General features: G+C 46.5%; 7 protein-coding genes across 7 annotated transcripts; 5 read left to right on the top strand and 2 right to left on the bottom strand.

Annotated features, from left to right (window-relative positions):
* Window positions 1-483, top strand: PHATRDRAFT_35182 (predicted protein; the record flags this gene model as incomplete). Its single annotated transcript, XM_002179784.1, has 1 exon — window positions 1-483. One exon carries the CDS (start codon window positions 1-3, stop codon window positions 481-483), a length of 483 nt encoding a protein of 160 aa, XP_002179820.1.
* A 2,207-nt stretch (window positions 484-2,690) lies between these two features.
* On the top strand, window positions 2,691-3,152 carry PHATRDRAFT_35181 (predicted protein; the record flags this gene model as incomplete). Its single annotated transcript, XM_002179783.1, has 1 exon — window positions 2,691-3,152. The coding sequence occupies one exon, from the start codon at window positions 2,691-2,693 to the stop codon at window positions 3,150-3,152; it is 462 nt and encodes a 153-aa protein (XP_002179819.1).
* Window positions 3,153-5,840: 2,688 nt separating this feature from the next.
* PHATRDRAFT_56583 (predicted protein) lies at window positions 5,841-7,840 on the top strand. The gene is made up of 2 exons (XM_002179782.1): window positions 5,841-6,117; window positions 6,191-7,840. Exons 1-2 carry the CDS (start codon window positions 5,857-5,859, stop codon window positions 6,980-6,982), a joined length of 1,053 nt encoding a protein of 350 aa, XP_002179818.1. The 5' UTR covers window positions 5,841-5,856; the 3' UTR covers window positions 6,983-7,840.
* Window positions 7,841-8,837: 997 nt separating this feature from the next.
* PHATRDRAFT_45465 (predicted protein) lies at window positions 8,838-10,074 on the top strand (the record flags this gene model as incomplete). Its single annotated transcript, XM_002179781.1, has 2 exons — window positions 8,838-9,098; window positions 9,181-10,074. 2 exons carry the CDS (start codon window positions 8,838-8,840, stop codon window positions 9,970-9,972), a joined length of 1,053 nt encoding a protein of 350 aa, XP_002179817.1. The 3' UTR covers window positions 9,973-10,074.
* A 308-nt stretch (window positions 10,075-10,382) lies between these two features.
* Window positions 10,383-12,131, bottom strand: PHATRDRAFT_45464 (predicted protein). The gene is made up of 2 exons (XM_002179575.1): window positions 12,062-12,131; window positions 10,383-11,878 (listed from the first exon to the last, which is right to left on the bottom strand). Exons 1-2 carry the CDS (start codon window positions 12,062-12,064, stop codon window positions 10,478-10,480), a joined length of 1,404 nt encoding a protein of 467 aa, XP_002179611.1. The 5' UTR covers window positions 12,065-12,131; the 3' UTR covers window positions 10,383-10,477.
* A 541-nt stretch (window positions 12,132-12,672) lies between these two features.
* Window positions 12,673-13,770, bottom strand: PHATRDRAFT_35176 (predicted protein; the record flags this gene model as incomplete). Its single annotated transcript, XM_002179574.1, has 1 exon — window positions 12,673-13,770. One exon carries the CDS (start codon window positions 13,768-13,770, stop codon window positions 12,673-12,675), a length of 1,098 nt encoding a protein of 365 aa, XP_002179610.1.
* Window positions 13,771-14,776: 1,006 nt separating this feature from the next.
* Window positions 14,777-20,598, top strand: PHATRDRAFT_45463 (predicted protein; the record flags this gene model as incomplete). Its single annotated transcript, XM_002179780.1, has 2 exons — window positions 14,777-16,104; window positions 16,175-20,598. The coding sequence occupies 2 exons, from the start codon at window positions 14,777-14,779 to the stop codon at window positions 18,768-18,770; spliced, it is 3,924 nt and encodes a 1,307-aa protein (XP_002179816.1). The 3' UTR covers window positions 18,771-20,598.
* Between the last annotated feature and the right edge of the window lie 173 nt (window positions 20,599-20,771).

The raw sequence follows: 20,771 nt of genomic DNA, 5'->3' as shown, positions 1-20,771 counted from the left end.
ATGCATTGTCCGAGGAAGGTCACTCCCGCTGTTCCGGCTCCTGCCGCAGCGACGGACTCACCGGCTGATGCCGCGTCCGCATCCAAACAGGATGAGGAGTTCGGAGGATTCGACTCCTCCGACGGTGAGGAGCCTTCGGGCACCGCACCGCCATTGCCGGCATATCTGGATGATGAAGGCAATGGCAAAAAGACTGCAAAGCCTTTGGCTCGCAGCAAGAACACGTCTGACAAAGTCAGCGTGATGGAGAAAAACGTCATTGACGTAGAGCCTCACTCTAAAGACAGTGACAGTCTCGACTCCGTTCCTCGGCAAGACCGTGTTGAACAAAAGGCCTTGATGGTCGTCCTCCGTGACGTCATCTGTGTTCCATTGTCAGTTGCGGCTGCAATGTTGAACAATGGCATTAAATCATCTGATGATTTCCGTCTTCTCACAAAGGAGGACATCAATGATCTCTGCATGCGGCTCAAAATGGGCTAAATGCATACCAAGCAAATATTCGTCTTCGCAAAATGGATGCATCACGCACCCAACTCAGTCAATGTTGCCAAAGAGTTCACGGCTTCCGTGCTACGCTTTGAGATGATGACTAGAGCCGCGGCGTCGTATGATAATGTGACTACGACGGCTGCAAAGGCTGAAAAATCGGCTACTAGCCTCTTGCCTGAACCGTTTGATGGCTCGCAGAAAAAGTGGCTCACTTTTTGTAACGGTTTCGAAGCGTGGGCAGGTGCAAGTGGGTCCACTTTTACCGCGTGCATCACGCATCATTCGGATTGGTATTCGAAAGCCGACCCAACCGGACCAGTCAGACAATCAAGTTCAAAGGAAACGAAGACAAATGGCGAACCTGGAAAGGGAAGACGATTGCGACCGCAATGCAACATTGTTTCTACCAAGCGCTATTTATGCAGGAAACCCTGGCATCTATGGAAGAGGTGAATGCAGGAACTGCAAGCAAGACTGCGCGGAAAGCATTCTTGAGAAATGTCCAGGCTTATGCCCATCTGGCACTGTGCTGCAAAAAGACCGCATACTCTTATGTCAAAAATGCGGTGACGGAACGAGCGCCAATGGGCAATGCCTACAAAGCATGGAAGAAACTGTGCAAGAGGTACAAACCGAAAGAAATCAAATTGGACTACACAAGTATTGAGCATTCATTTATGGACTGTACTATTGGCAGTATTAATGAAAACGTGGAGGAGTGGTTTCTGGAGCTTGAGTACTGGAATACAAGGATGGGCAAGATCAAGCAGTCCTACATGCGGGATGACCTTCAGATGAAGGCACATATAATTGACCAGCTCCCCAAGGCCTATGAAGCTGTGAAAGTCAAGTTAAGTGGAGCTTACACAACCACATCAATGGAGGCATTTAAGAGGATCATTCTAGACTTCTGGAAAAGGTATAGCAAGACAGACAATAACAAGGTCATGTCCCATTCTGAGGTGAAAGAAAAGTGTGGACACTGTGGGAAAGCAGGACACTTGCAAGACAAGTGCTGGAGCAAGCCAGAAAACAAACACTTGCGCCCCAACGGAAAGCAGGGTGGGAAGAACAAGAAAGACATCCAATGCTTTAACTGTGGAAAGAAGGGCCATTACAAGAGCAATTGCAGAAGTGCTAAGAAAAGCGGAGAAGGCAGACCAAATACGCCCAACAAAGGAATGTTTGTTGGGGCTCATATCAAGAAGGAGCAGAACTCGAACGCCGGTTCAAGCTGGGAAAAAGTTCTCGCAGACTTGGGAGCTACCTGCCATGTCAGGAACAGTGCCAAGGAGCTACAGGACCAAGAGAAGATCTCAGAACAGGTTTGCGTCGGAAAGAGCGATACTTTTGTTCATGTGACAATGCAAGGTATGGTTTACTTAGAAACCAAAGACGGAGCAAAGTTAAAGCTTCTGAAGGTCAAGTACTCTCCTGACTTTGAAAAACGGATCATAAGCATTGGATGTTTGTTGGACCAAGGCTGCTTGGTTACAAAAATGACTGCAACGGAAATAGTTATTCTCTCTCAAGACAAGAAGAGGAGTATCACAGCAGACAGGACCTCAAGTAGCAAGCTATACTACCTCTTGTGTAGAGCATTAGAAGGGCAGAAACAAGACCAAGTATTTTCCAATAGCAAGTAAAAAGGGCATATATACACCCTAGAAGAAGCCCACAAACTCTGTGGACATGCCAACATTGCCACCGTTAAATGCACGGCAGTCAGAGCTGGTTTGAGTCTCACAACCACAACTATGCCCCTCTGTGGGGCATGTGTTCTAGCTAAGGCACAGCAGAAACAAGTCCCAAAGACGGCTTTGCAGAAAGCAGAGAAGCCAGGTGAGCAACTCTATGTTGACCTCTTGGGGCCCTACTCAAAAAGCATTGGTGGTAGTACTTATTGGCTACTTGTTGTGGACAAAGTCAGTGAGTATAAATGGTCTATGTTTCTCACTCAGAAAAGCCAGATTGGACAGAAAGTCAAGCCTATTCTACAGTGGCTGCAGTTACTGAAGTTCACTAACAAGTTCATTTGAAGCAACAATGCTGGCAAGAACAAGAAGCATTTTGAGAAACCAACTCTTCTTTGGAAAGTCGGATGCGAAACTTCTGGACTATCTTCAGATACTTGGGAGGAATGCCTATGTTAGTATTTGAGACCCGTTGAAGCCGAAAATGACACCAAAAGCAAAGAAATGCATGCTTATGGGCTACCCAGAGCACCACTCAAAAGACACGTACCATTTTCTGAACATCGCGACTCAGGCGCCAATCCTAAGCCGCGACATCCATTGGGACATTACCATGGTGGGATCAAGCCCACAGACAATACAAAGGATCTTTTCGAATCCGACGAAGACGACGAAATTCAAGTCCCGGATGCCTACACGAAAGTTGTCGCCCTGCCTCAAGCGGGGAGGAACACCAACACGGCAAAATCTCCGGAGACCACGGGAATTTCAAAGCAAAACGTGTTTAGTCCTCTTCAGACACGCGGTCAGCGGAAGTTTGCCAAGGAAGCGTGTTTGATGCCGGACAATGATTCCAACAACCCAGATAAGGAAGAAGTCAATATGTCTGAGGAAACGGAAATCCATGAGCATCAGGCATTTAACGTAATGACTGGGAACTCAGACCCAGGAGCAGATGTTCCCTAGGACTGGCATGCTCTGTTTAACAACAAAAACAGAAAAGGATGGAAACAGAGCGCAGCAAAGGAAATCGAAACAGAGCGCAGCAAAGGAAATGGAAAGTATCCGGGACCAAAACGTTTTGGGCGGGCTTATCAAATTGAGCAGCTTACCCACGGGAACCAGAGTCCTTGGTACACATTGGATTTTCAAATGGAAGCAGGACAGTTTCAATCACGATAAGTATACTGAAAAAGCGAGGCTTGTGGTAAAAGGATACAAGCAGATATCGGGAGTTGACTACACTGAGAGCTACTGCCCCGTGGTGAACGAAACAACGGTAAACCTGGGAATCGTGTTGGGCCTATACTACAAACATGTTCTCAAACAGGACTGGATTGAGCATGTCATTGATGTTGAAACTGCTTTCTTACACGCCAAACATCTCAACAGTGACAAGAAAACCTATATCAAGGTTCCGTTGGGTTCAAGGAACTGACGGGAATCACGATGGGCACAGATGATGTCATTGAGCTCACAGGAGTTCTTTATGGGGAAGTTGATGCGCCCCTGGCCTGGGCCATAACTTTCAAGAAGATTCTTACGAAGATTGGTTTTAAACAGTCACTTATTGACCCTTGTCTATACATAATGCAAGACAAGAAAATGACTTTAGAAGTTCTCATATTGGTCCATGTGGACAACTGCAAGATAACGGGAAGCCGCGAAAAGGTCATGTGGACCAAGAAAGAGATCAAGAAACACGTCCCAATCAAAGATCTAGGTGAACTTTGAAAGTTTCTCGGAGTGAACTACAAGGCTGGTACTGACAAGATTGGGCCCTATATTGGAGTCGACATGACCGAGTATGTCAAAGAAATTATTCGGGACTACAAATTACATATTGGGGAGGAAGCTACTATTTTTCCTACTCCTGGATACAACAAAGACCCCCCGAAGAAAAATGAAGGACTATCAGTGTCAAACAAACAGTACTGGTCACTCATAGGAAAGATTATGTTTGCCGTTCGCAAATGTATCCCGGACTGCATGAATGCACTCCGCGAACTCTCGTCGTTTCTGGACAATGACGGAGAGGACCACTGGCGTTGACTAGGGCGAATTGTGGGATATATGAAAGGGCACTACAAACCTTTGAAGTTGCGCCCCCCAGAAACACTCACCCCAATTATCTATGCTGATTCAGACTATGCCTCGGACAAGAAGGACCGAAAGAGCATTTCTGGTGACCTCTCAACAATTGGGAAGACTTTGGTTAATTGGAGATCTAAGAAACAGACTGGAGTGACCCTGTCAAGCACGGAAGCGGAATATGTCGCGCTATCCCACGCTGCGACAGAAGCCAAATTCTTACTTATGCTGCTGGAAGAAACAACTGGAACTTTCCATGGACCAGCCATCATCCACGAAGACAACCAAGGGGCAATTTTTATTGCGAACAACGACAGTCTTGGTCAACAAACAAAACACATCAACATCAGGTACAGATACACCAACCAATTGATCCAGGAAGGACTCATTGTGCTGAAGTACATCAAGACGGACAAGAATTACGCGGACCTGGAGACCAAGAATGTTACGGAAGCAATTCATACGAAACTGGCTCCAAGAATCTATGATGGAACAATGTGAGATGGAAGGCGAAAACATCAAACAGGGAGGATGTCAAGATTGGCATTCAAGTGTGACATGTCCGGCAGAAAGCGACATGTCGCATGAAGAGGTTTGAAAGGAGCGAGCTCTCATCTCGAGCAGAAATTTATTATATTCGATGAGGTTTGGGATATGATCATCCTATGAAAGGAGATAACGCATTGAATGTAAGACATGAAGAAGTGAAGAATGTGTACATTGCAGAAGCGATGTAAATACGGAAGATTAGCAATCAAACAGCGAGGTTTGAGAGCAAACAGAACTAGTGAAAAGTAAAATAAAGACCACAACAACAAGCACTGTCAGTAGTGAAAGAGTAGATCAAACGTGAAGGAGAAATAAGAGGAAATCTATTTATTACGTCTCTGTTGTCAGCTAGTCTCTAAGACAGTCAAAAGATCTGAAGAAACCGGAGTTTTCAACACTTATGTTTTTATGCCTTTGATTGTCTACGAAAGTATGCGGGATCCTTTCGGGTCCTTAGACAATTCTAGCCTGTTATCGCTGCAATTTTCTAAAACAACAGCCTGGATATGACAGTAAATAAAAATTATCAAAGTCCAGGAGCCTATTATAGAAGGTGGATGATCAAATCACCCCCTGGATTTTTAGGCGCCAAAATCCTTCACGGTTCCGTTTCTTCAACCTGGGCATCCTCATTGTCAATTAAGGGCCCACGGGAATATTCCCGACCAAGCAAGTTCGTCGCGTTCCTATATTGGTTTGTCTTATGTATATAAATAATACATACGTGTATATATATAACGATTTTTAAACCGTTACCAGCTAACCCAAAATTTTAAAACCGTTGTTTGCACATGCTCCTTGGACCGTTCAAAATACCGTTTTACAGCGATGACGCACTCAAGCAGGTTGCGTGCGTGCGTATGCGTTCACCCTTGGCATGAAATTCGAAGTGGCAGCAAATTCAAAGCATCGGCCCAAATGTGAGGCACCGCCGTTCATTTCAGCGAGTTCGTGCCCAGCCGCTCCCGAAAACTAACCAAAACCACGAGACAACAATCTCAAATTTTTGGTCGTCCATTTACGTGAAGCAATGAAAATCTACGGTAAACTCCTGGCTGTCTGTGTCTTTCAAACTAACGTTTGGGGGACCAACGCCTTTGTCGCTCAGAAGCCGAAGGCGCTCGCTTTCAAGGGAACGGACTCGCAATGGCAAACATTTTCGTACGTTGAAAGCCTAGGGGGTGGGGCCTCCGACCCGTATTCGTCCGGTTCCAAGCTTGCGAGCAGCGAAGGCGCGTCGGCTGATAAAGACGTCATGGATAAAAGAGGCGTTGCAAGCGGCAGCCCAGCTGTAAGTAAACCAAAGTCATCTTCTTTCCAAAAGAATACAATCTCACGTGATCTATTGTCGAAACACACCCCAGAACGTAATGGAAGCGCGTCTTGCTTCTCTCGAGAAACAAAAAAAATCTGATTCGCAGTCGAGCTCCCAAAGTGGACCCATGTCAACCAAGAAGATTTGGGATAGTACCTCCTCCGTAACTGTTCAAGGAGGATCCCTCAAGACATGGTCTTTCCCTAACCCCTCTGTTGAGAGAGTGCAGGTTGTGATGAACACAGAAGGTCGTCCGCTGGATGCCGACATCGAATTGTGGCAGGGACCTGATAACACTCCGTACAAAATGCGCGTGTACGTTGAGGACGGTAGCTTGCGCCCATTTCGCGCAGTGATTGAAACTCCGCGCGGACCCAATACGATCGCGATTCGCAACACGGGTCACCTTGAATTCCCCTTAGCCGCTTACGTGATGGCTGGCTCGGCGGACAATGGATTTGTTGCCAAGACAACTGAAGAGACCATTCCCAGAGTAATCCAGGGAGGAGCCCTTCGCACATACCCTTTCGATCCCACTGTCGAAAGCGTGCAAGTTGCTTTGCGAACGGATGGACGCCCCCTTAACGTGAGAATCGAGCTGTTGCAGGGGCCCAACAACAACAAGCAGGTGATGGAACTCTACACTGAAGACGGAATGGACCGTCCATTCTTCTGTGTTATTGAGACACCGGGAAGTGGAAACGTTGTGCGAGTTGTCAATACAGCCACAATGGAGTTCCCTATGACCGCTTTGGTTGAGGCTTATCAAGTCAGTAACGGAAACTCCGCCTCTAATCCAGTGATTGGAGGAGGAAGCGGTTACATGGATCGTGCGTGGTAAGATGGATCGAGGGAAGACCTTGGTGACTAAGGGACAATTTTCCTTTTTTTTAGCGCTGTCCGCAGGATAGGTCCTTCTGAAGATTATGGGATGCAGGGCCTGCAGGCTGAAGAACTAAAAGTAACTTTTACAGTGAGTAACAAATATTCCTTGTCAAAGCGATTTATATTAGTATCCCTAGAGTGCCATTCTATTTGCTTGAGGTTTGCCTATTGAACTAATTGTAGACCTTGCGAAGTTGCATGATCTGAGGAACGAATATTTCAACTATTGGAAGTACATAAACATAAAGCTGAATACCAATAGGAAATTCATAAGATTTACGTCTATGTGTTTCTTGACATGTATTTTTATTTCCATTACTGCAACATCGTCGATGGATGTTCCAAAATCGCTGATATGCAAGTTGTGTCAGTTTCTGGTTCGTTGAAGGGGACGAATTGAGAACAGTTTGCACAATCTTTTACAGACTTTTGGGCTAAAGTATATTAGTCTCGCAGTCAATACAGTTAGAGTTGTATCTTGAAACCTTTTATAGGTTACCTAATAATGGTTGCATATTTTACGTTTAAAAACTAGAAATATTCAAGATCACAGTGTCATTGGAGTCTTTAAAGGTGTGCTGTTGACCGTAACACAAAAGATAAACGCAATTACACTAGACACGTGTTAGAGAGACACAGTCTGTCGGTCGACTATCACGTTGGACGTCTAAAGTGCTTGCTGGTTTGTTGGAAACCCAGCATAGAGCGCTGCGAGAACAGTCGACCAAATGGAGGTGACTCGAAAATGCTTCTCGCTTCCGCAAAAGAGAAAACGTTTTACTGCTACTTCTAATCAAGCACATGATTAAGGGCAAACAAAGATGTGTTATTCGAAGCGTGCTGGTTAGTTATCTTTCATCTCTCTTTCTCTAGCAGGAGTTTCAGCCGCTCCTCGACTGCCTACGGAAGTTGACCAAGAGGCTCATCCAATCCGTGAATAAGCAATCCTTCTCACTTCGTATTCACAGTAGAAGAGTTATAGATAGATAAACCAAATCCACCTTTAAATGAATGTCTGGCTCAAGAAAACTTGCTTACTGATAGCATTTTTGCAGTTTTGGCCGGATGTAAAAATTCTCACTCTGTGCTTCGTCTTTCTTTACATTCCAATGTAAGCACATTCTTTACTAACAGTAGAGTCGTGTCTTGTCGCGAGCCAGGCACACACGAAATTAGCGTAAGCGCTTTGAAATTGTCAGGATAGATATGTAGGTGTATTGATTGTCAGTCAGTATGCGCTGGATATGTGTTTTTGTGCAAAGCCGAATGACAACAGACTGAAATTTACAACGAATGCAAGTTTTCATGTATTTTACAAGGGAAAAGGTTTAAGTTTAAAATACAAATGCTTCTTGCTTTCTTCAAGTAACCGGGAAGTTAAAACCAAAATCCTTGGGGCTCGCTTCTTCAACCTCTTATCCCGAAATTAGCGATACCCTGGCGATCAAGAGATCGTGTCGTCATCCTATCTCTTGTGACACACGTCAGAAGTCGATAACCTCATTGACGTGGATGCAACAGAAGAAACCTAAATCTACCGATTGGACCTTCACTTTCCAACGGTTTTTTCGTAACCCGTTTCAAAAAGCCGTTTACCGTTAATGCGATGACGTACTCAGCAAGTGCGTGCGTATGCGATGACGCTTGGCATGAAATTCGTAAATACCATATGGCACATGGTGGCTCTTGGCATATGGCTGCTATTGGCATGAAATTCTTAGGAGTTACACAGCCGGCCGCACACAAAAACTAGCAGATTTCAGGCGACAACAACGCCTTGATCTTTTTGTTCAGCTATTGACGTGAAAGCAATGAACATCTACGGCAAACTTCTGGTGGCATGTGTCCTCCAAACTAATGTTTGGGGGACCGCTGCTTTCGTTACCCAAAAGTCGAAGGGGTTTGCTTTCAGAGGAACAGATGGGTTATCGCCAACTGTGTCATACTTGGATAGCAACGGGAAAGGATCGTACATGGCTTCATCCAAATTGGCGTCCTCCGAAGGGTCGACACAAGGCGAAGGTGTTATGGACAACAGTCAATCTAGGGGACCCTCTAGTAGTAGCCCAGCGGTATGTCCTCTTACGAACATGGTCCAATATAATGTCCTAGTCATGTATTCTCAAATGTCGTCCCTCCCAACTTTAAAAACAGAGCGTATTGGACGCACGTCTTACTGCCCTAGAACAACAGCAAAACCGTGGGGCACAAGGCGGTGGACGTCCCCAAAACCAACCGAGGAAGCTTTGGGATAGCAGATCGGCAGTAATAGTTCAAGGAGGATCTTTGAAGACATGGTCTTTCCCTAACCCCTCGGTTGAGAGAGTCCAGGTTGTGATGAACACAGAAGGTCGTCCGCTGGATGCCGACATCGAATTGTGGCAGGGACCTGATAACACTCCATTCAAAATGCGAGTGTACGTTGAGGACGGTAGCTTGCGCCCATTTCGCGCAGTGATTGAAACTCCGCGCGGACCCAATACGATCGCGATTCGCAACACGGGTCACCTCGAGTTCCCTTTGTCTTCCTACGTAATGGCTGGCTCTGCGGACAATGGTTTTGTTGCCAGTTCAATCGACGAAAGTACCCCAAGAATAATCCAGGGTGGAGCCTTGCGCACATACCCGTTCAACCCGTCTGTCGAAAGCGTGCAAGTTGCTTTGCGAACGGACGGACGTCCATTGAACGCAAGAATTGAGCTGTTGCAGGGGCCCAACAACAACAAGCAGGTTATTGAGCTTTACACCGAAGACGGAATGGATCGTCCTTTTTTCGCCGTCATTGAGACACCCGGAAGCGGAAATGTTGTGCGAGTTGTCAACACAGCAACCGTCGAATTCCCCATGACCGCCTTGGTTGAGGCTTACCAGGTCGGAAACAGCAGATCCAACGCAAACACTGTGATCGGAGGCGAAGGAGGCGGGTTCATGGACCGTTCATGGTAGGGAAGGGGTTTAATGTTTCTAGTGACTGTGAATTAAGTGCCACCTTTTTTGTTCGTGTGCGTCTAAATTATGACATAATAAAATCCAAACCTTTACATAATGAACACATCTAATAGGTTTTTGATTCCTCCAGTAAAGCTACTGGCTCTACAAATATTTAGAGACGAGCAGGTGGGAACTTGAATGTGATGTAGTAACTCGAAATGAAAGTAGAAATCAGTCACCTGAAAGGCAATTTTACTCAGTCTAAAAGCATTGATCAGGTTCCTGTAAGCACCAGAGCTTTAAGCTCTTTCGCTCGAGGTTCGGTCCGACGCTTTTCACATTTTTTCTATCTCACCTAGCTAGAAAAGCGAGATTTGCATCTGCCACGATAGTTGTTGACTGTGAAAAATATGTTTGTAACTGGACCGTTTATCCAGCGCCTCTCTATATTAGACCGTCAACTTATACAATATTGTGAAACATTGCTGTTATCTCCAACAATCCTGCAAATCAGACAAAGTCAGCCAAATTCGCGATTGGGAAAGAGTCTCGGTGCCAGCAATGTCCACAAGTACAGCGTCAGAACAAGCCATTGCGAGGCAATAACCATCCACATCCCAACACGGCCGACTTGAGGATTAGCAGCATTGCCATTGGCCACAATCGCGCCCCAATTGGTTAGAGCCATAGCCTTCCAACATGATACACTCATTAGAATGGCGTTCAGCTTCCATGAATTGGATAGACGGCTAGGATTGTTCAAGACTGATTCATCCACTTCGGCATGACCCGCACTGTTAGCTTGCTCTTCGTCGTCTTGCGTTCCATAGTCGTTGCCTGTGACCACACCTGTGACGTCCCGCCTGACATCTTTCTCGGAGTCGTCACTGGCCCTGGCCGTGGCTGCAGCAGCGCTTTCCTCTTCAGAAGACGACCGCAGCTTGTCTTCGGCCGTGTACGACCATCCCGTCCATCCAAGGCTAATTGCCGTCACGGTCAAGCCCAGCACAATACTCACAGTATCCATTTCGCCCAGCATAGGATTACAGGATGCATCAGGGTTCTTGGAAACGGCTGTGTAGCACAAAAACACAGACCACGCAAAGACGCAGGCACTGGCTAGCAACGAACCTTCTTCGCCAGACATCTGCGCACCGACAATTGAGACGCCGAGCACAAGCGTGACAGTAATAAATCCATTGTTTGTGCCACATCCCGTGAAGCGAGAAAAAATGACGCCTATTGCAATGATGGATATTCCAAAGAGCATTATGCAAGCAGTCACAATAGCACCGAGCCACCTTTTCCCGGACCCAGCCTCCTGTGCTTCTGCGGCATCCGCCTTAGCGACCCAGCTGTCATTCCATTCGTGAGCCATGTCAACAATGACAAGCTGCTGAACAACAATGAAAAGGACTGCGCCGATACGTGCAATGTTCAAGTAGGCGTCAGAAAAAAGCGGATCATTGGGAATGAAAATAGTGACGATACAGAGAAAGAAGTAGAGAGTGTATTTGGCCGGCCATGCTTCTCGATTGGCCGTGGGTTTAAGTAGAGCTCCCAGCGCCGCGAATGCAAAGAATAGCGTCGAAGCAGCCGATACGCGATAAACACCATTGTTGCCAGCACAAGACTTGACCACGTCGATGTCGACATACTGGGAACATCCATCCGTCCACTTGTCCCTAACAAAGCTAGTCAAATCGTTGGCGTCAACTATAGCGGGGGCGATTCCGTACTGGAAAACGAGCGCCATCGCAATCGAAAAAAACAGAAGTAGCACCGAACGTCGCCGTCCGGAAGTGACGCTTGGTGGAATCGTCGAGGCCTTGTCGTTGCCGCAGCAGGCTCCCAGTAGAGAAGCACAGGCGGTGCAAAAGCACCATCCGGCGGAGGTAATTACGCATGTAACAAGGGAGGCCTGGGAAATAAGGTAGGAAAGAGAGTGATCAGAAAGATGCGGGGGCGACCACCGATTTTAAACGAATGCGAGAGTGCTTTGCTGATGACCTCTTTTCCGGTCAAAAAAGCAAGAACGCAGCCGCCAAGCATTGGGACGACTACACAGAACGACCATCTCTTGATTTACGCTTCTACATCGTACCATGGTTGTAAGTCACCGAACAATGAAGATACCAGCTTCTACAGAAAGATCGACACAATCCGGAATAGCATTGCCAATATTGTGGTCGGAGTGGAATATTATTGCGAAATTCAGTCAAAAGCGATCGTGCTTTCACAGTCAGTCGCGGCATCGGGATTTCTCAAGACTTAACCGTCTGTCCCTCTTCTCCCTTTCGATCATGCTGACTGTGATTGGGAGCGACAAGGCAACCAACAGTAAAGCAGCCGAAAGCTGGTACTTTTGTGCTACACTTCCTGCCGCACAGTGTACCATATCTGACAATCACAGTTGCGCAGTAATGGTATCTTGCTCCCGGTCCGCTTTCATACATCTTACAGTTAGTGGACGGACGACCGGCTTCGACACGTGCAATTCGAGACTGAAGCAAAGCAACGCATAAACAAGGAGCCACGATGTTGCGATTAAGAAATGTTACTTCACTTATTTATTAATTCGTGAGGTCTTGGAATAGGCACGGTGTACATTTGTCTGTAACCAACCACTGCGACCACCCAACCTCCGACCGTCTTCAACCGTTCATTGCGGGAGACGTTGCTTTGTAGCTTGGTACCTTCTGATCTGTGTGATCTTTACTGGGAAGAAGCGTAAGCCCAGTCCGAATTGTCAGAAAAATCGATGCTACATTTCCTGGCGCTCTTGAACACTTGTTTCGGATGGTCCAAAAGCTTGGCAAGAAACCTGTCTTCCCAGGCCTTGTGCATGTCGCTACTATCTCGCTTCTTCTTCTTCCTGTTCTTTTTCTCAATCATGCTAGTGGATACCATACCCTCCAAAGTTTCGTCGAAGTCATCCGGGTCGTAGCAAAAACGGCAGATCCAGCCTCCAAAGTACGCGCCGTTGACGCTACTCCACCGATTGGTGTGACGTCGAAAAGGTTTTCGACGACGAAGGGCGTTTGTCTCTAATGTACTGTCCAAAGCACCACCAAAGTGGATGTGGTCCAGCATATTGTCATCGTCGTCAGCCAGCTGATGGACCTCATTGAATGATTCCTGTAGCGCGCGGCTAGAAAAGGCAGCCATCGGGAGGTCAAACTTGCGAAAGTCAAGGCCCTTACACCCAACATCAATTTCGATATCGGTCTCGCTAGGCTCGGGATCGTCCTCTTCCGTAACCTTCAATTGGACCACAGTCTCGGCAAGATCGTTGGCGGCACGCATGTCGATGGAACACTTATCGGCTCGACTGAAGGTAGTGAAGGGACCATCCTTGAGCGCCTTGGTGACGGCCTTCTCCCACTCTTTCTGGGTCTTTCTGCTACCGAGCATCTTGTTACTCTCGGCGCTTAGAGTCTCGTCAAAATCGTCTGGATCGTAGCAAAAACGGCAAACCCAACCTCCAAAGTAGGCGCCATTAATGCTACTCCATCGTTGCACCCATTCCTCGGTATCTCCGTCAGCCTTGACGGAACGCCCATTCATGACGGGATGGTCAAAATGGACGTTGCCGAGCTCCTGATCGCCATTGTCAGCAATAAGATGGATGGCGTCGTACGTGTCTTGTAAAATTTTGGCCGAGAATTCCTGCTCCTCCAGAGTGAGTCTATCGAACTTGACATTCTTGCAGGAAAGCTCAAGCTCTACATCGGTGCGCATTGGATCAGGGTCAGCCATCACTTGTGTGACAAGGAGACCAAGCGTGAGGGCACAGGCGGCGGTGAACTTCATCGTCTTGATGCTGTAGATGGTTGAACTGTGGACGACTCCAGGTTAGAAATTATGAGAGGAAGAAATGCCGATACCGACTTCGCTACGATACAAGCGGGAATACCGTACTCTAAAGTATAAATTGTACAGAGTTGGGTGATCTGCGCCTTTCTCGGAAATTGTGGTCGGTCTTTAGCCATTTGAACATTTTTGAGTCATGGCGTGGGAGTCCTATATTTAGGAAGGGACCTCTGCGTGGGAGTCCATTTGTGAATGGGGTTCCTCTGCGTGGGAGTCCATTTGTGAATGGTACGATGACAAGCTGTGTCTCGGGTCGAATCAAATGCATTGATGATGGGAGTCCTCACCAAAAGAGTTGTCTACGATCAACGATTTAGACAGTCATAAATCTTTTTTATTAGACAGCATTGCCATGCATTTACGGTGATGGAAGCTGTGAAGTTTTATCGCACGGGAGCTCCCTCCAACCATTTACAGGCGATATGGGAGTCCACTAGAAGAGCGCGAAGAAAGTCGGGCGTGAGCGTTTATGAAACACATGCGTATACATCGTATGTGTTAGTTACCACAACTGTAAAGAAAACTATTGCAGCACTCGAGCTAGAAGCCCTCTCTAGCCTGTATTGCTGAACAATATGCATAAATAATCCAGGTTTGTCGACTATGACATGGGTTGTCCGGCGTGCCATATAACCAGCAATAAAAAGCCGTTTTGAAGCTAGCTTCACTGTCAATGGATTAACTGTAACTCACAGTCAATTATGTGTGTACATGCGGTAGTTTGCCATCGCCACTCGGTAATCCAGTTTCTAATTCATCTCTGTTAATCACGACATATATCTTCACATAAGTCTTTCATGCAATTCCAAGTCCTTACATTAAGGATTTCAAGCCGAATTGGAAAAATCTGGATCCAGAATCGCTTGTCGTGGGAGCTGAAACTTTCAGAAATTGCCTCGAGTTTGATAAGGATTCCACTGCAATGAACAATTGCGATTCCAACACAATGCCCAATAGTATCCACCTTGCCTCTAGGGAAGACGCAAGAGGAGACCAGGATGAGAGACACTATTTCGATGGACCTCTATTGGATATTGAGGATGATGAATACGATGTAGAGGATGAGCCCCTCGCTGAAGTCGATAATCCTACCACGGATGCTGGTCCTAAGCCATCCTACATGGAGCCTTCCTACGAAAGGGCCAGCGCCGTTTCGTTTTCGCGTCTGTCTCAACAAATGGAGTATCTTTATCGACTCAAAACACAAAATGTAGTCCATCCACCAGACAAGGTCTCAAAACTAAAACGACTTTTACCGCCGGCCTTAATTTCAAAAATCTCACGCCCCACCAAGACCAGCGATCCGCCACAATCTCTGTTCCCCATTCTTCGTCTGCTATTACCCGAACGAGATGGTTCACGCCGAATTTTCACCAAAGAAAACACATTGGCAAAGGCTTACGGTCGAGCTTTTGGATTACCTCCAGCTAGTACCGACTACCAGAAATTGTTGTATTACTCCGATCCACATATCGTTGGATCCAAGTCCACTGGAACAGGGGACTTCTCTGAAGTTTTGCGGCAAGTTTTGGAAAAACGTATATCACTTCAGAAAAATGGATCAGGTGTCACGGTGGGACAGGTGAATGCACTCCTGGATGAGCTGGCGGTAATTGGGAAGCCGCCAACGAGATCTAATCATGACTGGAGAAACCGCGAAGCTGAGCTGAACGACTTCCAATTGAAACCCAAGAATTCGGCGTCCAAAGCAGAACTCCAAGCAAACTGGGTCACTAAGCTGCATTGTCTCGGCTTAACTCCATTAGAGCACAAATGGATTATTCGTATCATCTTGGAGAGGCTACAGATTACGTTGGGCTCGACGGTCATTCTTGCATGGTACCATCCGCTGGCCCCGTCGTTTTGGAGCGCACACAACAGTTTAAAAGCCGTCTGCAACAAGCTTTGTCAACCTGGCGTCTTTGAGTTGCGTCACAACCTCGCTGAAGATGGCGGAGACGACGATGAAGCACCGTCAACTTTGGCGCCTTATTTCAAAAGCACTCATTTGACACACGTGCAACTAGGTAATCCTTTTTCGCCAATGGCTTCCGAACGAACCGGATTTCATACTGTGTTGTCAGATATGTCATCTCGGCATAGAGATTTTACTGGTGAAGAAAGGTGCTACAGGTATGAGGCAGTGATCAGGAGCTTGGCGTTTAAATTTCCTACGTTTGCAATCGAAACAAAACTAGATGGTGAGCGCCTGCTCGTGCATTATTTCCGAAATGGGACCGTTAAGCTTCATACTCGGCAAGGCAACTGGTACAGGTACGCAAACCACACCCATTGAATTGACAAACAACCAAATCTATTGACAAACTGATTGCACTCCCCACAGTGAATTGTATTCGCCGGTACTTGGGCCAGCTCTCCGTCGAGCAGTGGGAAAGCACGATTTGGATCTCATTTTAGATGGCGAAGTGTTAGCATGGGACAACGAGCGCCACGAAACTGTTCCTTTTGGCAACAACAGAACAATTGCGAAGATGCGGTACAGTTGGATGCGAAAGGCTGGAATACTGGATGAGCGCGATATCAATCTGCACAACGGCGAGAACGACGTCAAGCGGATAAACTCATCGAATTCATGGAATACTCACAACACACGCTGTGACGAAGTAGGCGAGGAATGTTGGCTCCAGTTTATCGCTTTCGATGTCCTTTATATCAATGGTCCTCACGCCCTTGATTTTTTATCGAAGACCGTCTCATCTTTTGCCTTAGCAAAGAAACAAAGTGGGTCTATTGTTGACCTTGAATGCCTTGAAAGGAAAAAGATTCTATATGAATTGATTGACGAGCAAGATAACGAGGTCGAGATAGTGCCGACGGTGGTAGTGCGACCAAACGGGCAAACCTCTCCCGGACATGATTATTTCAGACTCTCCAATCCTACAATGGAATGCGGATTTCCTGCTCGCGATTTGGATTCAATTGCACGAATGTTCCACCAGCCCAAGAATGATCTAGGCACAATCGATGCTCAGAGAAGACACGGATTGAGTGACGAACTAATGCGCAAGGCTCGAGCTCAGGCTGTAGAAAGCCACTATCGAAAAGTCGTTGAGGACATGAGGCTAGAAGGCCTCCTTTTCAAGGACTTGTCCACTCCATACATTCTCGACAAAATTTCTCGAAGTTTTGGATACTGGCGCAAGTTCAAACCCGATTATTTCAATGGATCCGTTGCAAGCGATCTCGATGTTGTAATTATCGGCGCATACTTTGCCTCCGGACTTCGCCTCTCCGGCAAACCATCGAGCTTCCTTTGTGCATGTACAGATTCTTGTGATTCTGAATACTATTTTCCCATGTGCAAAGTCAACGCCGGTTCTATGGATAGAAACTCGTTTTCTCAACTTTTGTACGAAACTGGCTTCCGCGCGCCATGCGATCGACCTGATCCAAATGCGGAGGAGAGCAAGATGGAATATGGACGTTGGTTTCGTGAGGAGGACCATGGAAAAGCGCTTCCTGATTTCATTACCGATCGGTCTCATCAGAACAATAGCCGGGACGGTAGATGGCGGTTTAGAAAAGAAGACTACCCAGACATATGGATCAACCCATCTGACTCATGTGTTCTTACTTTGAACGCGGGAGACATAGTGAGCAGCGAGGCGTTTCCATCCGGTCTTACCCTACGCTTTCCAAGAATTGTTAAGGTACGCATAGGTGCGGATACGAAGGATCCCACAGAAGTCGAAAGCGATCGGAGTCTTCAAAAAATTTTGCAACAAGTTTTGAAAGAAAGATGTGAAAGTAAAGGTGAAGCGAATGGAATCTGCTCAACGAAATCGTTCACCAGAGCCAAAGCGCAGCAGTTCTGCCGTTTTCTTACCGAGGAGGAGTATGTCCAGGGAAAGAATAGAAAAAATTCTACCGGCCGATCGAAGACGCTTCTCCTAGTGCCCACAAGTCAACAGGTGATGCTTTCAGAAAGCAAGGTCCTCACTGGGTTGTCGTTCCATGTACTGGATGGAAGGTACTCAATAGATTCGGACGACGTCGCAGTCGATGAAGCAACAGAAGAGGGCTGGCTAGAAAAAGCCTTGTCAGTCAGAAGCAGCAATGACGTCAAACACTTTATAGCAAGACACAACGGAAAAGTCTTGCTGAATCCAGATTCAAGCATGTTTGTGATAGGAGGCAGTGAAACTGATGCGCGCGTTATCACATACATCCAAGCTATTAATCGGGCGAGAACGTCTCTAGACAGGCGGACGAAAGAAACTGACAGATATCGTCGAATTGCTGGGTCCGCCGGTGTACTGCGGTGGACGTTCGTTTTTTCTTTCGTCCAAAGTCATTTAGGAGACGCGGATGTATCAACAAGTGCTTTAATGTTCAACCCTACAATGCTCGACTTTCTTAAAAGAGCGCAAATTGAAGCAGAGGAACTGGAATTTATGGCTGATTTGTCTTCCAAAAGCTCTCTTCGTAGGGCTTTAGGTTTGACGTCGAAAAGAAAACGAACGGGATCCGACAGTTTTTTCTTAGGTGATTGGAGAGAGAGGGTATTTTCCTGCCTTCCTACGATGGAACGTTGTATTCTATCTTGCCGCGTCCAATCAGTCGGCCCCTTTAAATCAGTGAAGGCTGACACTCCATCTAACGTCATACCAAGCGTTGTCTGTCCTGTCACTGTTAATGACGACACGATTGAGTCTGTACTTCCGCTCGCTCGAATGATGGGGGCTGTTGTGGTGCGAGAGCCACGAAAAGATCTGACCCATGTTGTCTGTCATATGATTGTTCATGACATAGTTAAACACAAAAGAGGCATGTCACTAGATCTTTTCGAAAACCGAGAACAAGGTACAGCTTTCAAGAGAATCCTAGATGATCTTCAAATCAAGCACAACTTAAGCCATGATATTCTCTTCGTAACGCCAAATTGGATCCGCGCTCAGTGGCCAAGTCACGCACGTTGAGCTATTCGGATATAAATTAGAAAGAATCACCTCAGCATAGTTAGACAAAGACGCTACTCGTTAGGCTACGATGTGCTGAACTATCCGTGATACTTTCTCTCACATGCCCTTAGTTTCTTTGGCAGTTCGCTAGACATGAGCATTAGTGATTCGATCACAGCCTTGTCTTCTCCTATGCAAACATGTTCTGTATTGCGTCGGTCATCGGTGCAATCCTTCGCGCATGACAGTTTGAGTCTTTTCTTTGGTGGTCTTGACTGTGAATAAATGTGCTGCTCCTCACTTGTGGAAAACTTATCATACACTTCGTCCCCACTGGAAGCTTTACTACTTTCTGAAACGAAGGGATTTAATCGCAGGTTGTCTCGAGGAACAAAGCGATACTGCTCGTCCACCATTTCGCCATCTCGAATAGGACGCAGACAGAGCAAAAGCTCTATCACTTCTTCTCTGCTTGATGTCATGCTTTCGACTTCTGCGGATGCATAAAGAGATTTCGCTTCTAATGACGCCTTCGAGGTCGACCTCGATTTCGTTTCCTCCCGTGAAGAAGCGTCGCTCTCCTTATTTAATTCCGCTGTTCGGATCGACGAAGTAACCTCACACCATAGCGTTGTCAAATCGTTCTTAATTAGACAGACATTGCAAGTGGGAGCAATCGGTTTTGGTCGTCCTGTTGTAAAATGTGAGAGATTTCGATGCCTCGTCCACGGGAAGCAATATTTCAAATGGTTATTCTTACCGTTGGACTCGGATGAGTCACTGGAAGACGATGTCTCATCTCTTGAGCCGTTCGATTCTCGGTAACCAGAGTCATCCCCTGATGAAGAGGGTTCTGGTCTATGTTGAAGAGAAGACAATCTAGCTGATGCGTTGTTCGCCGTTACATCAGCGCCGATCACATCATCTTTGAAAGCTGTTCCTAATTGCTCAACCAATTCCTGGTCTTTCATTTTCTTATTGTGCCACCGAACATTCCTAACCAAGTTTGCATTGGCCTTTTGCAACTTCTTAGTGTCAGTCACATAACTCGAATTGGAATTATCACTGCTAAGTGCTGCTTTTTCAGACCTGTCACTCTTTTTTGCATCTTTTCCAGAACGAGCAATTTGAGCGTCCGCATCAGATCCACTATTTTCCATTGATGATGTTGTCGGAGATCGACTGAGCGATTGGCTATTTGTCAACGACGACGGTATTCTGTTTCCAAGCTGGTTCCTGGTTGAGCTATCTGAATTGTTTTTGCACTCAACATCGCAAATAGCCTTGACCTTTACAATTGACAGCGGGAAGACAGGATCATATCCGAGAGCCGCATCGCTTATCGACGTGCCTGCTTTAGCTTCGACATTACTTTCCTCCTTGGCACAGTTTGCACCGTTCTTCGCCGGTGAAGCCTGAGTGTTTGCCACCTTGTCGAAATCTACAAGCTGCTCAACCAAAAAGCTAAGCTTTCCCCGAGAGTTTGGAACGAGTAGATCTGTGAGAGGCACACCAATCAAGTCATCGATCTTGTGCTTAAGCACGCGCTCCACTTGCGCGCTGCAAAACGTGATGATACCTTCTCGATCGACAACAATAACTAAATCAGGAAGAAGAGCTAGAATAAGTGCTTGGCGCTTCAGGTGAGCATTCATTTCCGTCATCTCTTTAACTAGAGTTTTCTTTCGTAGTCGTGATGAGCTAGCCGATCTCCTGTTGGCCACGCGCTTGGCGTTCCGTTTCTCCTCTTTTCTCCTTGCATCTGAAAGCAAGATAGCAATGCTCTGAGGTACAGTCTGGTTGAGTCTATGCAACATCTTTACGTGTTGTTCTGTGTGAACACACAATGATAGAGCGGGGAACGGCACATCGAATGAGACAAAAAATTCTAGGACATGTGGTACTGGCAAATCCACCTACCAAGTTGTTCCAATGGCCATTTATCCATTCCTTCTGAAATCCCATTCGACGAGCTAGTATGAGGATTTCCACCAAAAACAGGAAGTGTTGCGCTTACAA

This window comes from Phaeodactylum tricornutum, chromosome 7 (assembly GCF_000150955.2).
Source record: "Phaeodactylum tricornutum CCAP 1055/1 chromosome 7, whole genome shotgun sequence".
Classification (NCBI taxonomy): Eukaryota; Bacillariophyta; class Bacillariophyceae; order Surirellales; family Neidiaceae; genus Phaeodactylum; species Phaeodactylum tricornutum.
The sequence above is the reverse complement of the archived record's forward strand: the minus strand, read 5'-3'. Positions and strand labels throughout refer to the sequence as shown.